Here is a 15,523-nt window from a genome sequence, read left to right as displayed (position 1 = left end):
CTCGTTGCCCCTTACTCCTGGAACCTACTCCCCTTACAAGCATGACTCAACACGTCTCTAACCAGCTTCAAAGCCGAGTTAAAGACCATATTGTTTAGGGAAGCGTTCTCAGGGAGTCTGTGATTGTGTCCTGGTTGTTGATGCTTGACCCAATGTTGGATATTTGCTGTTAACTTGTTTCATATGATGTTTTTAATTTGTTGTTGTAACTCTTAACTTTTTAACTTTTAGATTGTACACCATAGGCAGGCTTTTATATTCCTGATTTTACTTGGTTTTGTACAGCGCTGTGTAGATTTATGGCTCTTTGTAAATAAAGATAATAATAATAATAATAATAATAATAATAATAATAATAATAATAATAATATTTTATTCTGTCAGAGAGAATTACATTACTTGCTAGTATCTTAACACTGATGCCAAAGAATGAGAAGAAGGAAGTACTGGACATTACATTGTAATCTCACAGGCCACAATGTTCAGGTGTGCAATATTCTACTTCATCAGGAGTGGGCAACTTGGATGGGCACCAATTTTTGCTCCACAATGAGCTATAGGATTGCATTTCAGCAAAAATAAATAAATAAATAAATAAATAAATAAATAAATCAGCCAAAATTTAGACGCAGAAGAGGTTTCCAGTTTGAACGTCCATGCATGTTTCCAAGGCTGTGGATTATTTTGCGGAATAACGTTATTACACCCAACAGATCTGGCCATTCTGCAAGCAGTTTTACACACACACACACACACCTGATGGTGGAGATCCTTGGGGACACATGTCCCACTTGATCCATCCCTCACCTATATGCCAGTATATGTATACACGTAGATGTACACATATTTCAAAAAGTGTCTCCAAACTAGTGCTTCAAATAGTTAGGGCTCTATGCACAAGCCACAAAAAAACAAGTCACAGGTGCACATGGTTCCTTCTTTCCCAACAGTGAGGAAAACATTGGTTTGCATGGTCAGTTGTCCACCTGAACTGTGACTAGAATACAGGCATGTTATAAGGTCCAAGACAGGAGCCAACATGTTTGCATACTTCCTAAAGCAATGGGAAAATAGGCAGCTATATCAAAATGTCTTTTTCAGCAGTTCCAATGCCTTAAACACTGAGGATTTGTGGGTTTGGCACAAGAGCTGTGGAAAGGGAATTTCAAAAGAACTGCATCAACTACAAGAAAATCTCACCGATTATGGCCATCTTTTCATTAAAAAAGAAGGACTTTTCTTTATTGCTTCAACATTCAACCCAAGAGTGAAAAGAACTGTATAATAAGAGTATATTCAAGAAAGAATGATCGGATTCCTATAACATCAGAACTCCAAAAAAGACACTTATAGGGTAGTGCTATTCTGGATAATTTTATCTTCCTTCCGTCTACCTGAACTTTCAATGGGAGCTAGGATTCAGATTATTTCATAGGTGGGTAACATACAAGAGCTACTCTTCTTCAGCACATGGTACTGGGGTAGCTGGCACATCACAAATAAGCACCTCTGGCTTATATTATTTCAGTATCAATCCTAGATAGGTATACAAACCTGTACAAGATAATCTCTGGGCAAGAGAGGGAGTCGTACATGCTCCATTAGCTTTGCCATATGTTCTAAGCGAGACTCTTTTTCATAATTTATCCATGAAATGACTGCTTCAAATACCTAAAATGGAGAAAAAAGTAACATATATGCCAAATACTGTCATATACAGTCACACAAACACATGTCAAGTCCAGCTTTGGAGGCAGAGATCTGGTAAACTATGCTAAAGTTTGCACAGGCCAACAAAGGACAATAACAAAGAATAAAGTCTGGTGATAAAAGGCAAAGACCTTTTTATTCAGTCACACCTTTGGCACTTAGGTTTGTTATTTGTTTCTCCCACCCCCAAAAGAACAGTTAATTCGACTTTACTTTTATAAATCTATTTTATGTTTGCATAATTTGATTTTATGGCTAGCCATCTTGACATCCATAAAGGAGAGAGGGAGAAAGGCAGGGTACAAACCTAATCAATCAATAAATAAAATACCACTAAAAGCAAGAATAAAAACTAGTATGTTTATGTCAAATGCACGCTGGATGCAAATATAAAATAGCACTTCCAAATGTCCCAGAACTAAGCCTTTTTTCAAGCTTCAAATTATGCAAAGAACATTCAAGCCAGAACATCAGAGTTGTATGTTCTGTGCACAATGCAATATAATATAAGTAAATTATAATCATGGGGTTTAGCATCCTGGAACTAATTCAACAAAACTCCCACCCTGATTCTATCATTGGAATAATCATGTAAAGTATGTAGGGGAGAGAGATCCAATTTAATTTGCGTGCCTTGTTCTGGCTTCCATTCTTTTTCTTGGCAGGCTTTGGATAACGTTAAAGCTAGTGAAAAGAAGAGAGAGGCGTCATATGATGATACAGGAGTCCATAGAGGCAAAGAATGCGCATATCAAAAGCATGGAAAAATCCTGGACATTTTGTGACAGTAAGGAAAATGTGCATTAGACACTGAAATCTCTTCTAAGCCACTTTTTGGGTTTATAGATGGCGACTTTCATTTCTCAACTATAAACACTGTTTTGCACTATTTCAAGATAACCAGTGATTTTCTATATTGCATAGGATCTATCATAATAAGTTCCATCTGCCATGATACTGAAGGAGACTTTCCTTTTCCTGTCAGTTTAGGAAAAATTAGAAGAGTAGGCCTGGTGAATCAAGGACCCTTGATTTACTTCTTTAATTAAGTAAAGAAATACATTTCTGTATCTTTTTCTAATAGACAAGAATCTGAAGAAAATGGGAGCCCTGAGCTACAAACTTATAGACTAATATAGTTTGTCAAGGTCACCAGGTCACTTCGGCAAAGCCACATGTTGGATAAAATTCCACCAAGCTAACACATTTGACATTTTGACTATAGCCTAGGCATCAGCTGGCCATATACAGCCACCTTTAAATTTAATAACCTTTCCCAAGTCTTTGCTACATAATCTGTCCTCTGGCCTCCTAGGGAGCCATATAAATCATGTAAACTTCACAGTGTCAGTTTGTTCTTCTGCAGGAAGACAAGGCAATACAAAAGCATTTTGCAGGGCTAGCCTATGCAAAGCCATGTTAGTTTCCCCTTCAATACACAAAGCCTTCGCCTGCTGGGTGTCCTCCAGGGTACTGCTATTATCCTCAGCATATCAGTCCTAGCCATCATAGCCAATAGTACATTTCTGACTATGCAGATCTCTAGTCCTACAATACAAACAATAAACATCTTAAATGCTGGACCATGCTAAGATCACCAAACACACAAGAATGTGTTTTGCTTGGTAAAGTTTGGTACAAACCTCCTCCTAAAAATGTTAATTTTATCCAAAGGTAATAAAATGGGAGTGAAGTCAAGAAGGACAGGTTGCTTATCTGCAAATCCACACAAATGGGTTATTCTGCGCCTGCACAGCAATTTCGGATTCTTCAGGAACTGCTAGGGAACATTTTTTGGTGGTAGTTCCACCCACCCCCTATATAGGCTCGGTGTCTTCCTGCCCTTCTTCAGTTCAAAAAGTCAGCCGAAAGAGCAGACCTAGGAAGAAAGCGCAGGACATGACAGAGGGGAGGATGGGCAGGATTTGTGTGGATTTGCAGTTGACCACTCGAAGAACTACAGTTACAGGTAAGCAATCTGTCCTTCTTCTTCATGGTCTCTGTGAAGCACACAAATGGGTTAGACTGACAAGCTGATCCATCCCAGGAGGTGGGAGTGTCCTGGCAATAAAGGTTTTAATCGGGAAAGACAGTGTGATTGTCAATTATTAACAGCGTCAACTAACCTCAATGAATGCTGGAAAGGAGAACAGCTCTGCTGAAGGCTGCTTCATGACAGTGTCTGATGTCAAGCCTGTAGTGCTTGATAAAGGTCAAAGGTTGTGACCAAACCACAGCCTTGCAAATGTCCTCCAATGAGATTCCAGACAGGAAGGCAGAGGATGTAGCTACTGCCCTGGTGGAATGAGCTTGAATTCAAGCAGGGGGAGTCTTTCCAAACAGAAAGCACAGATCTCACTGGCTCAGCATGCTGAGGTCAGGGCGACCAAAAAATGCCGTCTTCCAGCTGAGGAGCCTGAGGGCACAGGAAGCAAGCGGTTCAAACGGAGAGGCAGACAGGGCTGCCAAGACAAGTTTGACATCCCAAGCTAGGGCCAGGGCCACGGAAGGCGGTCTCAAGTTGGTGAGGCCTTTGAAAAACTTTTTTACCAGAGGGTCGACAAAGAAGAACAGACGACCCGAAAACTGGTAGCGGGCACAGATGGTGACGAGGTAGGGAGGGAGGAGATGGAGAGGCCAGAGTCTGACAGAGAATTGAGGAAGTTCAGAACAATACGAATAGTGACTTCCTTGGAAGAAAGTCCTTTCTTGGTTAAGAAAGCCAAAAATTTAGCCCATTTGAGAGCATAAGAATGCTAAGTGGAAAGCTTGTGTGAAACCAAAATGCACTTTCCGACCAGGACTGAGAGGTCTATCAGGGCAGAATCCTCCATGCCATAAGATGGAGCGTGTCGATGTCAGGGTGCTGAACTCGACCATTGTGAAGTCTTAGGAGGTCAGGACGGAGGGGCAGAGTTGGAACTGGTTGTTTGAGAGGTGAAGAAGAGGAGCGAGCCATGGCTGCCTTGGCCACCAAGGGGTGATGAGGATGGCATCCGAGCAGTCCATCCAGAGTTTGGCTATCACCCTGGTGATCAGCGGAAAGGGAGGAAAGGCATAGAACCTTTTGCTAGACCAGAGGAAGAAGAAGGCGTCGCCTCGGGACTGAGTGGACAGGATACTGGAGCAGAACTGGCTGCATTGGAAGTTGAGGTGGGAGGCAAAAGGGTCGATGTCCAGTGTTCCCCACAGGGAAAAAAGGTGGTGGACAACATGAGGGTTGAGCCGCCACTCATGACAAGAGTCTGGAGCTCTGTTCAGCTTGTCTGCAAGCTCATTTTCTTCCCCAGGAAGATGGATGGCTTGCAAGGTGATGTTTTTGGGAACGCACCAGTTCCAGATCTTCAGCGTAAGGTTAAGAAGCGTGGTAGATCTGGTGCCACCCTGTCTGTTGATGTAATACATCACTGTTGTGTTGTCAGTGAGGAGGAGGACCACCTGGTTCCAAAGTGCAGACTGCAAGGACTACAGCACCTTCCATACTGCCAGCATTTTCAGCACATTGATGTGGAGTTGCCGCTTTCTGGGTGACCACCTTCCGTGGACGGAGAGGTCATTGCAGTGGGCTCCCCAGCCGGTGTTGGGGACATCTGTGGTGAGCATAACTTGAGGCTGTAACGGGACAAAGGACATACCTTTGCAGACATTGCAAGGGTCTAGTCACCATCGGAGGGAGCAGGCGATCGGTCTCGGGATGGTGATTTACTTTTGAGGGTGGTCGAAGGCGGGTTGAAAACAGACAGAAGCCAAGACTGGAAGAGCCACATGTGAAGTCGGGCCCAGGGGGTGACAAAAGTCATGGATGCCATATGGCTGAGAGCAACCTGAGCTGTCCTCGCTCTGATGCGTCAGGAGGTGAGGCAAAATTGGATGGAGGACCTGAAGTTGACAAATCTGGTGTGAGGAAGGTAGGCTGTCGAGGTCGTGGAATCCAACATGGCACCTATGAAGTACACGTGTTGAGTTGGGCAAAGTGTGGATTTGTCCATGTTGACCATTAGTTTCAAAACATGGAGAAGCTTGAGAGCGAATCTGATATTGGCCAGGAGCATGTCATTGGTTGGGGCCACAAATAACCAATCATCGAGGTACGGGAAGACTATGATCTTTTGCTGGCGGAGGTATGCTGCCATGACCGCCATGCATTTTGTAAAAACCCTTGGTGCTGTAGAGAGTTCGAAGGGTAGGACACGATATCAAAAGGAGTTGGTGCCGATGGAAAAGGCCAAAAGGTCTCGATGGTCTTGTCAAACGCTGATGTGAAAATAGGGATCTCAAAGATCCAAGGTGGCGAACCAATCTGACTCCTGTAGAAGAAGCAAGATGGAAGCCAGGGTTACCATATGGAAGCGTCTGTATGATATAAAGGAGTTCAGAAAGCGGAGGTCCAAAGTGGGGTGAAAGCCACCATTACTTTGGAAACAATAAAGTATCTGGAAAATAGTCTCGGATTCGAGATGAGGGGACGGCTCGATGACCCCTTTATCCAAAAGAGAGTGCACTTCATCAAGAAGGGTGTCTGCAGGGGGTGTAGTGAGAAGAATACCCCTTGAGGGAGGATCTTGGAGGTCCAGGGCATATCCACTCAGATTTTTGAGAGAACCCAGGAGTCAGATGTTATACTGGCCCAAGATTGGTAGAAATGGGCCAGGTGATCCCCGAAGGGGGTGAAGGGAATGAAGTGCGCTGGAAGATCTCAGAAGCGCCACTTGCCTTGATCAGCATCCTTCTTACAGAAGGGCTGATTGTATTTGGACTTGGATTGACATTTTCCAGAGGATTGTTGTTGTTGTTGTTGAGGAAAACACTATTGTTGGTGGAAGTCAGAAGACTGGTTGGATCTACCCTGGTTGGGGGGTTAGAAGGGGCGTTGCCATCCCGAACCACGCTGGTTTGGGAAGGGAGGCCAGGAAGCTGAGGAAGAGGACATACCTGTGTTCCTCATCTTGTTTTTGAAGTCGAGTTTTTAATCAGACTCCTTATGAAAGAGCCCCGAGGCATCAAAGGGGAGTTCTTCAATAGCCAGTATGGCCTGCGGAGTCAGGTCCGAGGATCTCAGCCAAGCATGGTGACGAAGGGCCACAGAACTGGCAAGTTGTCTAGTGGCGCAGTCAGCAGAGTGCTGGTAGACGATATTTTTTGTGAGGCTAAAGAGTGAACCTCAGCGTGGAGGACTAGTGCTATACGTTTTTTATCCTCAAAAAGGTCATCATATGGCAGCAAGGCCATTTCCCAAAGATTTTGTTGATATCCCGCCATACAGGCAGGATAATTTTAGATCTTAAGTTCCAGGACCGCAGAGGCATATGACTTGCACACCATAGCATCCAGCTTACAGCCTTTTGTGTCATTGGGATAGGTTGCCGCCTAAGGGGTGAAACAAAGTTGAGATGCCTCAACAATTGCCAATTTGGGTTGGGGGTGTTCGAAAAGCCACAACTCGTCAGAGGGAGTGATCCTATAGAAGTTACCCAACTTCTTGGAGGAAGGCTGTGAAGACAAAGAAGTCCAAGAACACTTTACGATGTTGGTCATGGATGGGAGGAATGGGATGGAAGCTGGAGTGGGAAGCTTTCCCTGAGCTCTTTCATTGATGGGGTCAAACGCCTTCGAGTCTGTATGGAGGACATCAATGTGTAGGGCTTTACCCATTCAGACCACTTGTTTGGCAAAGGAAAAAATATCATCTGAGGGAGAGGGAGCCTCCGGGTCTGAGAGGGCCTGAGACTGATAGTTTCGGTTGAAGTCTGATTCCAAATAATCAGAGGACTCTGGAGAAGCTGAGGAAGTCTTCGGACACGGGAGGACTCTCGGTACCGAGAGGGGTGATGGCAAAGTTCGAGCCTGAGCGGTGTGTGAGGCTGTCGAAGGAGGAAGTGGTCGGGATAGAATTGCTGAGACTGAGACTGCAACAGAGGGTAGCTGGGGTTCAGTGATTTGGAGTGGTTGGAAATGGTCGTCATGAACTTCGGAGAGGTCAAGGGGCAAGAGAAATGTGCCCAAAGCCTCATCGAAGATCAGGTCCTGTCTAGAGGGTTCAGGGAAGCCTGAAGAGAGGTCGTCATCAGCCTCTTCATCGAGGCAGATGAGGTCGGAAGCCTCAGAGAGCCAGTCGGCTGGCATCACATGGGCCTGGGGAAAGCCTTCTTTTTCAGCATTGGAAAGTTGGTAGGGTTCCGGTAGTGTCTGGAAAATGTTGGTACAGTCGGGAACGGACAAACCTGATTAATCGGTTGAGCGCACGGTACTGAGCCTGACTCAGTAGCGACAGATTGGGTAGATTCGGAGTCCGGGTTCAGAGCGTGAAGCCTCCTTGTCCTTCTCCTTGGAGGACTGGTGTTTTTTTCTTGTCTGACTTGGAAGAGTCCAAGAATTTCTTCCGTTTCAGAGATGTCTGCTGGCCAGCAGCATCGTGGTCGGTCTCCTTCTGTTTTTCTGGGGTTGATGACCCAGGGACAGGAGACAAGGGTTTGCCCTCAGCAACATTAGCTTTGGCAGGGACCCCGGAGGCAGAAGAAGAGGGTTTGTCCTTGGCAGCAGGAGCCTTGGCAGGGACACTAGATTCAGAAGAAGGGTTAAGGATCTGTGCATATAGTATAGAACACAGCTGCATCTCCCTATTCTTCCTGGCTTGTGGGGTGAAAGCCATGCAATGAGGGCAAGTCATGGTGACGTGGCCCTCGCCCAGGCAAACAAGGCACAAGGAGTGTCCATCATGGCTGGGGAATTTTCTCTCCGAATTCCGTGCAATTTTTAAAGGAGTGGGAAGACATTGTGGTTTGAAGGAGTAAACGAGAGAATGGTCAAACAAGCCGAGTGTTACCGGTAATCAGAGTCCAAAACAAGCCAAATCACTATCCAAGAGAGAAGTCAGAGCCAAAAACGTGATCAAAATCGAAAGTGAAAGGAAGCAGCGAATTCCAAGGGAGGTTCCTATGCTGCTCATGCAGCGGACAAAAGGAACTGAACAAGGACAGGAAGACACCAAGTCTATATAGAGGGTAGGCGGAGCCACCACCAAAAAGTCTTCCCTAGCGATTCCAGAAGGAATCAAAATTGCTGCGCAGGTGCAGAATAACCCATTTGTGTGCTTCACAGAGAACACAAATAAGAAGGAAGATGTTCCATGATAGAATGTATGACTTGCATGAGATTTAGACTAAAAATGATTATACCATCAGGGAACACTATATGCTGTTGCTTTTTAAAAACCATGTCATTTGATCAGTGTAAATTAGTGATGGCAAGCTAAATTTAAATTAACATTAATTGCATTCTATCCAGTTTGCTGTTCCTTGAATAAAAAGTTAAGTACTTATCTAGCTCTGTCTGAAATTAAAGTTTCAATTCACGGGTAATCTTCTCACTACTGTAGAAGTTATTCCCCTGCTTCTAGGAGCTGTGTATTTTAATCTATACTATATCTTCTTGTGTTATGGAACAACTGATACTACATTAATTTCATTTACATTTTACCCTTTGCAGAAATTCCACCTGTTCTTGATAGTACAATAATTTTAAATACTTTTAAATACAAGAATGTATTTTAAAAACTCCTCTTTAAATCAAATACCTGAAGGATCATCTCTCCCTACATCACCCTTCCTATGTCTTAGGGATCACTACTATCTAAGTACCCTTGTACAAGAATCATTTTGGGTGACAATTGAGAAAACCTTCGATGTAGTAGACCATACCGATAGCATGCCCTTACCAACTTTCACGTCAACTTTATAATCTGATCGACCCAGATCAAACAGTTTTATTTGACCAGGCATTTTATAAGAGGGGTGTGTGGGTTCGCCTGTTGTTTGTTTTAACTGACCAATAACTCTTTCGTTATAATAGTTTTATTGTATATTTTGCTTTTGTATGATTTGTTTTGGCCATAGTCATTCTATGTATACATCTGGATGGGTAGTATATCTGTGCGTGTATAATTTTTTTTAACTAAATAAGTGAAATAATACTAAATAGATTGGTTGGTTAACATCATAAGTACCCTTTAAACTCAATTTCAAGTAATTATGTCACTGTGTCTTTTACTGGACCACAGTCATACTAAAGGCAGATGACCAAGTTCTGTTGCTGAACTTCTAAGTGGGCAGGAAACTACCTGTATGCCACATGTAAGAAAATGTCACTGCCTGATATTGTGCTTCTCTGGATTGCCAGCAGGAAGGAGGCCAGCATTCTGGACACCATTTGGAGTGATGCCCCATCACTTCTGTCTGTTGGGAAGTTGGTCATTTCAGAGATCAAATATTGTGTCCAGTTCTGGGCACCACAATTTAAAAAGGACATTGAGAAACTGGAGCGAGTCCAAAGGAGGGCAACTAAAATGGTGAAGGGTCTGGAAACCATGCCCTATGAGGAACACCTTAGGGAGCTAGGGATGTTTAGCCTGGAGAAGAGAAGGCTAAGAGGTGATATGACAGCCCTATTTGAAGGGATGTCATATTGAAGAGGGAGCTGCTTCAGAGAACAGGACCCGGAACAATGGATGCAAACTGCAGGAAAAGAGATTCCACCTCAACATTAGGAGGAACATCATGACAGTAAGGGCTGTTCGACAACAGAACACACTTCCTCGGAAAGTGGTGGAGTCTCCCTTCTTGGAGGTCTTTAAACAGAGGCTGGATGGCCATCTGTCGGGGATGCTTTGATTGAGAGTTCCTGCATGGCAGTAGGTTGGACTGGATGGCCCTTGTGGTCTTAGCCTTGCATCTTCCAGTAGGTTGCAAAAATGAGTACCCAGTTTGTTGGGAGGCCTTAAGTGCACTGATAAGCAGTATAAAAATGTACTTGCTATTGCTATTGCTTTTGCTATGAGAGACCTCCAAGTCACATCTATCAACAACATCACTGCTCAGGTCTTGCAGACAGGGAATGCAGTCTTCCTCTTTTTCTGCTGCCTTTTTCTTTACCAAGCATGGTTGTTTTTTCTAGTGAGTAATGTCTTCTCATGATATGGCCATGTACAACAGTCTCAGTTTAGTCATCTTGGCTTCTAGAGACAGTTCAGGCTTGATTTCCACTAGAACCCATTTATATTTATTTTGTGCTGTCTACAGTATCCACATAACTCTTCTCCAGCACCACATATCAAATGAGTTGATTCTCTTCCCATCAGCTTTCTTCACTGTCCACCTTTCACAACCATTCTTAAAACTGGAAATACAATAACATGGACAATTCTAACTTTATTACTCAGTGATATATCTTTACATGTCAGGATCTTGTCTAGTTCCTTCATAGCTGCTCTCCCAAGACATAGTCTTCTTCTGATTTCATGACTGTGGTCTCCTTGCCCTGAGTGCAACTTCCACTTCACCTTCTAAAACCGTAGGTTTATCTTCAATGGTTCTTTCTTAAATGAATCTGTCATCCTTTACCTCTTTTATATAGTTATTCAGTGTATTGTTTCCACTGGCTTTTTATTTCTACTTTGTCATGTTATGTGTTCACCGGCTGGGTGTAGAACATCCCCACTCTTGGTTTAAATTTCCTTTTGATTTCTCGGATCTTGTGGAAGAGGTCTCTTGTTCTTCCTTTTTTGCCGTGGCAAGTACATTTCTGCCATCTCATATTTCTCTGTATTGATTATTATAGTAGTTCACTGTACTGATTATTACAGTAGATATAGATAGTCTTTTTGCATTTAAGTGGAACAATAGTACTATAACTGTATAGTGTGAACAGGCCCTTGGAGAAATCTGGTTGAAATCAAAGCCTATACCTTGCATTTGTTCAGAGGCACTTGTCTCTTCTATTTCATAAGTTCCAGACCCAAGTCCTAATAAACAATAGGATTGTTCTGATGAAAAGAAAAACTAGCACAAATTATGCACCATACCTTCCACAAATCACCCTGCCCCAGAAAATCCCTATCCCTATTCGTTATTAAAGCAGGTGAAAGCTAACATGGAAAGCTATTTTCTCTGAAAACAGGTGACAATTTATATTCTCTATCCCAAGAATAATAAATAAGGCCCCCAAAGAAAAATTTGTTTTTAAGACAACACCATGCACACTATGGGTTGGATTGAGACTTGGTCATTCTTAAAGAAGAAATGCTGAAATGAATCGAAATCAGTTAAACCTCTTAATTTCAATGGGTTTCCTCCAACAGATCCAATTTTTGATCACCCTACGACCAAACTATCCAGTAAAAAACACAGTGGGCACTAAAAGGGCAATGTTAAACTGCCAAGCCATGTTAAGCATATGAAAGGATGGAACTATAGAAATCCAAAATGAAAACAATTCAAGCTATTCACTACAGGACACAGACTATTATAATGCCACAACTCTTTCCACATGTTAAGGATGGATTGATGAGTTCAATTCTAACATTAAAAACAGAAACTGGGGGTTGGTTGGGTTAGAGTTATACTCAGAAAACAGCTGGATGGGCTGAGCTGAAATTTGCAATAGAATGAGGCTGGCCTATACTGGTTTTGAGAATTTTAATTTTAGAATGAATAAAAACAGGCTGTTTATAAGGAATTTAACATTTGACAAGTAATCTCTAGCAATTTCTCTGGGATTTTCTGGGTTGATTCACCCAGAAACCTTTATTAGGTTATTTATCCACATGTACAACATCTTTCGGACAGCAATCTGTCAAGCTAGGTCAAGGAAAAAGTTTAGAATGTATTATATAAAGTGCCTGCTGCATGTATTAAAAATGTAGTTCTGGGACACAATTTATCCCATGGATTACATTCATGTTATTTACTGAACTTCAAATGTGAAAAGCCAAGAGGAAGAAGGTATCGTGAGAGTATGACTATTTATTATAGACACAGGAGAGAATGTATGGGAGATGATCAATTTATTCCACCTCAGAGAGAGAGGATTTCAGAAAAAATGGGAAATGTCCCCACCCAGGGAAGGTAACTATATCGAAAATAAAGCACAAATACTGCACTTCAGTGGTTTAGCTCATTAAAGCACAAGGTTGCTATACAAGTTGATGAGCATTATGTACATGTCTGCTATACACATTTTGATCTTATTATTAGTACTTCCTGCTCTGCAGAAAGATACACAACTACACAATTTTTCAGAGAGAACCTATGTTAATAAACCTTGATTCATCTTCTTCTCAAGTTCTACACCAAAATAATTCACTAATGTATTTAAATAATTTTCCACTTTTCAAAAATACTAGATGGAGCACTGAAAGAAGATCACAGTCAGGATAGTAGCAGCAAATCAATAAAAAATAAATTATATCAAGCAGAATAAAAGCATATCAGTGTAGCATCTAGACACCAGCATAACATGACAAAGCCAGTCATTAAGAACCTTTCAGAAAAGGAAAGTTCTCAAAAACCCACCTAAACATGAGAAGAGGAAGCTCAGATTATCTCCCAGGATTCCCATAGCAATATAGTGACCATTAAAAAGGATATGATCCCTGGTATACATCAAACAAACTTAGAAAAATGATGGATTAGAAAACAGTATGAGTGAACCTGCTCCTCAGGACTTGGAAGGGTCCATACAGGTGCAACTATTTCCATTATGCAAATGGCATCCTATTCCCAGGCCTTCAAGTGTATCATCTGTTTTAACACTGCAACCCTACAAAGTGCACATAGGATTTCAAAGTACGATAGCATCAAAAATCCACAAAACAGTGATACCTTTATGGGGACAACAAAAATGGTCAAAATACATGCCACAAGCTGCAACATGTATTTTGTGTATTTTGGTGGACCCCATTAAGGTATCACTGTTTTGTGACTTTGGGGCATTATTGTACTTTGCTATATAGCCAACACAGCTAATCTTGGATATGTTTTATAAGATTTCAAATTAAGTGTCCCTGTCCTCCAGCTTTCAGAGTTTTCTCTTCAATTCTCTTAAACAGGGATGAGGAATCTTTTATTTTTTCATGGTCTGTAGACCCAGGTGAAAAAATCAAGCTAGGGATTGAGTCAGCTTGTGTCTTTTAAGAATATAAATATAACTATAATTGCTAACAATCATAAATTAGACAATCTGTAAACTGAGCTTTAAAAATACATTGTGTTTGTGTGTGCGACTAAAAAACAGGAGCTGGGCATGGGCAGTCCTGCAGCTCCTACCAGCCTTAGCCAGCACAGTCAATGATGAGGAGTGATAGGAACTGCAGACCAACAATCTCTAGAAGCACAGGTTGTCCGCTCCTGCTTTAAAGTTGACCCTTGCCTCCCTCTCTGTGTCTTCTAGACTTGGACTTAATACCACACAGAAGTCTGCACAGATTTTTATTTTTATTTCTCAAAACAACATTTAAAAGCAAAACACTTTGTTCTGCTTCCACAGTACAAAGCGTTCAACAGACTCTACCTTTTCCTCTGATGAAACTGTGAGCTTGTCACTTGATATCAAACTGCAAACTTGGTCCAGGCTTAGGCTAAGAAATTCTTCACCAAGCATCACCTCAGGAAAATGCTGCTCTGTTCAAAAGAATCAGAAATTGAGGGGGAAAAGAAGATTATAACGGCAACCATGCTGTAAGTCCATTATACTCAGCTTGCAAGGACAGGATCACCAGCAGGCCTCAGCTCTCTTCCAAGTGGACTTCATTGCTGCAGCTCACGCAACATCTCCAGCAGAAAGGAGGAACAAAAGAAACTGATATTGGCCTGTTACAGACAGCCAAAATAAAGCTGCTTCGAGTCACAGTGGAGGTATGGTGTTTCAATGATGCATGCGTCCTAAGAGTCCAGAAATCACACTAAGACGATACACCAGATCGGAAGAGCGTCGTAGAACAACCTCTGGACTCTTAGGATGCATGCATCATTGAAACACCATACCTCCACTGTGACTCGAAGCAGCTTTATTTTGGCTGTCTGTAACAGGCCATTGTTGGTAGAACAAGTTATCAGCATAAAGTAAAAAAAAGACAAAATGACAGGAGATGAGTACAAGTACTCTGAAAGGAATATGTGGGGAGGAAGAAAAAGTCATTTATCACTATCTGAAGAGATGACAGAAAGTTTAAGAACTTTCAGTTTAAATGAAAGCTAGGGAACTAGCAAAAATAACCTAACTATGGTATCACTGTACAAAGAAGTAGTTGAAGTGCTGGTTGGGATGCCTACATTGCATTACCACAAATGACAAGAGAGGGAGCTCCTCAAGTACAACATTTGGGTTCAGTCTGTTGAACATTCATTTGGCAGTCCATGTAAATCTCTTAAATTTCACAAAGGTGGTATGGAAGACACAACAGCTCAGTGGGAGAGCACATGGCTTTGTGTTCAACAGGCCCTAGTATCAATCCCGGACACTTCTCAGCAAGGCAGGTTGGGGGTGGGGGGGAATCCTCTTTGGAACCCCACAGAATCGCTACCATTCAGAACAGATCAACCTTTCCAATACTGGATGGAGATTATGAGTTTTACAAACCAGCACATCTGAAGGGTAGCAAGTTGGGGAAGGCTAATTCAGACAATACCAAGTTAGATGAATCAAACTCTGACACAGTAAAAAGGTGTTTTCTGTGGACAGAACCAATTAGTGTAACCTCTGTAATACCTTCAAAATTCACATAGTTATTGGTGCGGAACAGACAGCCCTTTTGTGGCATGGTGGTGGCGTAGCTAGGGTTAGGGACCACATGGCAACCACATGGTCCCTAACCCTAGCACGTACTGGCGGCGCCATAATGGCGGCACCCCATATACATGGGCGCCGCCATTATGACGTAATGGACACATAGCATCCGCACATCGCACCACGCTAGTTATGTCATGAGTGCGCCATTGGCTCACTCAGATGTAGCTGGGGTCACGGAAAAGAACCCGCTTTT

At 42.5% G+C, this 15,523-nt stretch overlaps 1 protein-coding gene across 4 annotated transcripts in view; it reads right to left on the bottom strand.

The window, feature by feature from the left end:
* KLHL3 (kelch like family member 3) overlaps positions 1-15,523 on the bottom strand; it is an 82,582-nt gene that overhangs the window by 17,552 nt on the left and 49,507 nt on the right. For all 4 annotated transcript variants that reach the window (XM_042451291.1, XM_042451289.1, XM_042451288.1 and 1 more), the window contains exons 6-7: positions 14,053-14,162; positions 1,555-1,671 (exon numbers count right to left, since the gene is read on the bottom strand). In XM_042451291.1, the coding sequence (XP_042307225.1) occupies positions 1,555-1,671; positions 14,053-14,162 (227 nt within the window). The remainder of the gene's footprint in view (positions 1-1,554; positions 1,672-14,052; positions 14,163-15,523) is intronic.

This window comes from Sceloporus undulatus, chromosome 2 (assembly GCF_019175285.1).
Source record: "Sceloporus undulatus isolate JIND9_A2432 ecotype Alabama chromosome 2, SceUnd_v1.1, whole genome shotgun sequence".
NCBI lineage: Eukaryota > Metazoa > Chordata > Lepidosauria > Squamata > Phrynosomatidae > Sceloporus > Sceloporus undulatus.
This window is presented reverse-complemented; position numbering and strand designations above follow the sequence as displayed.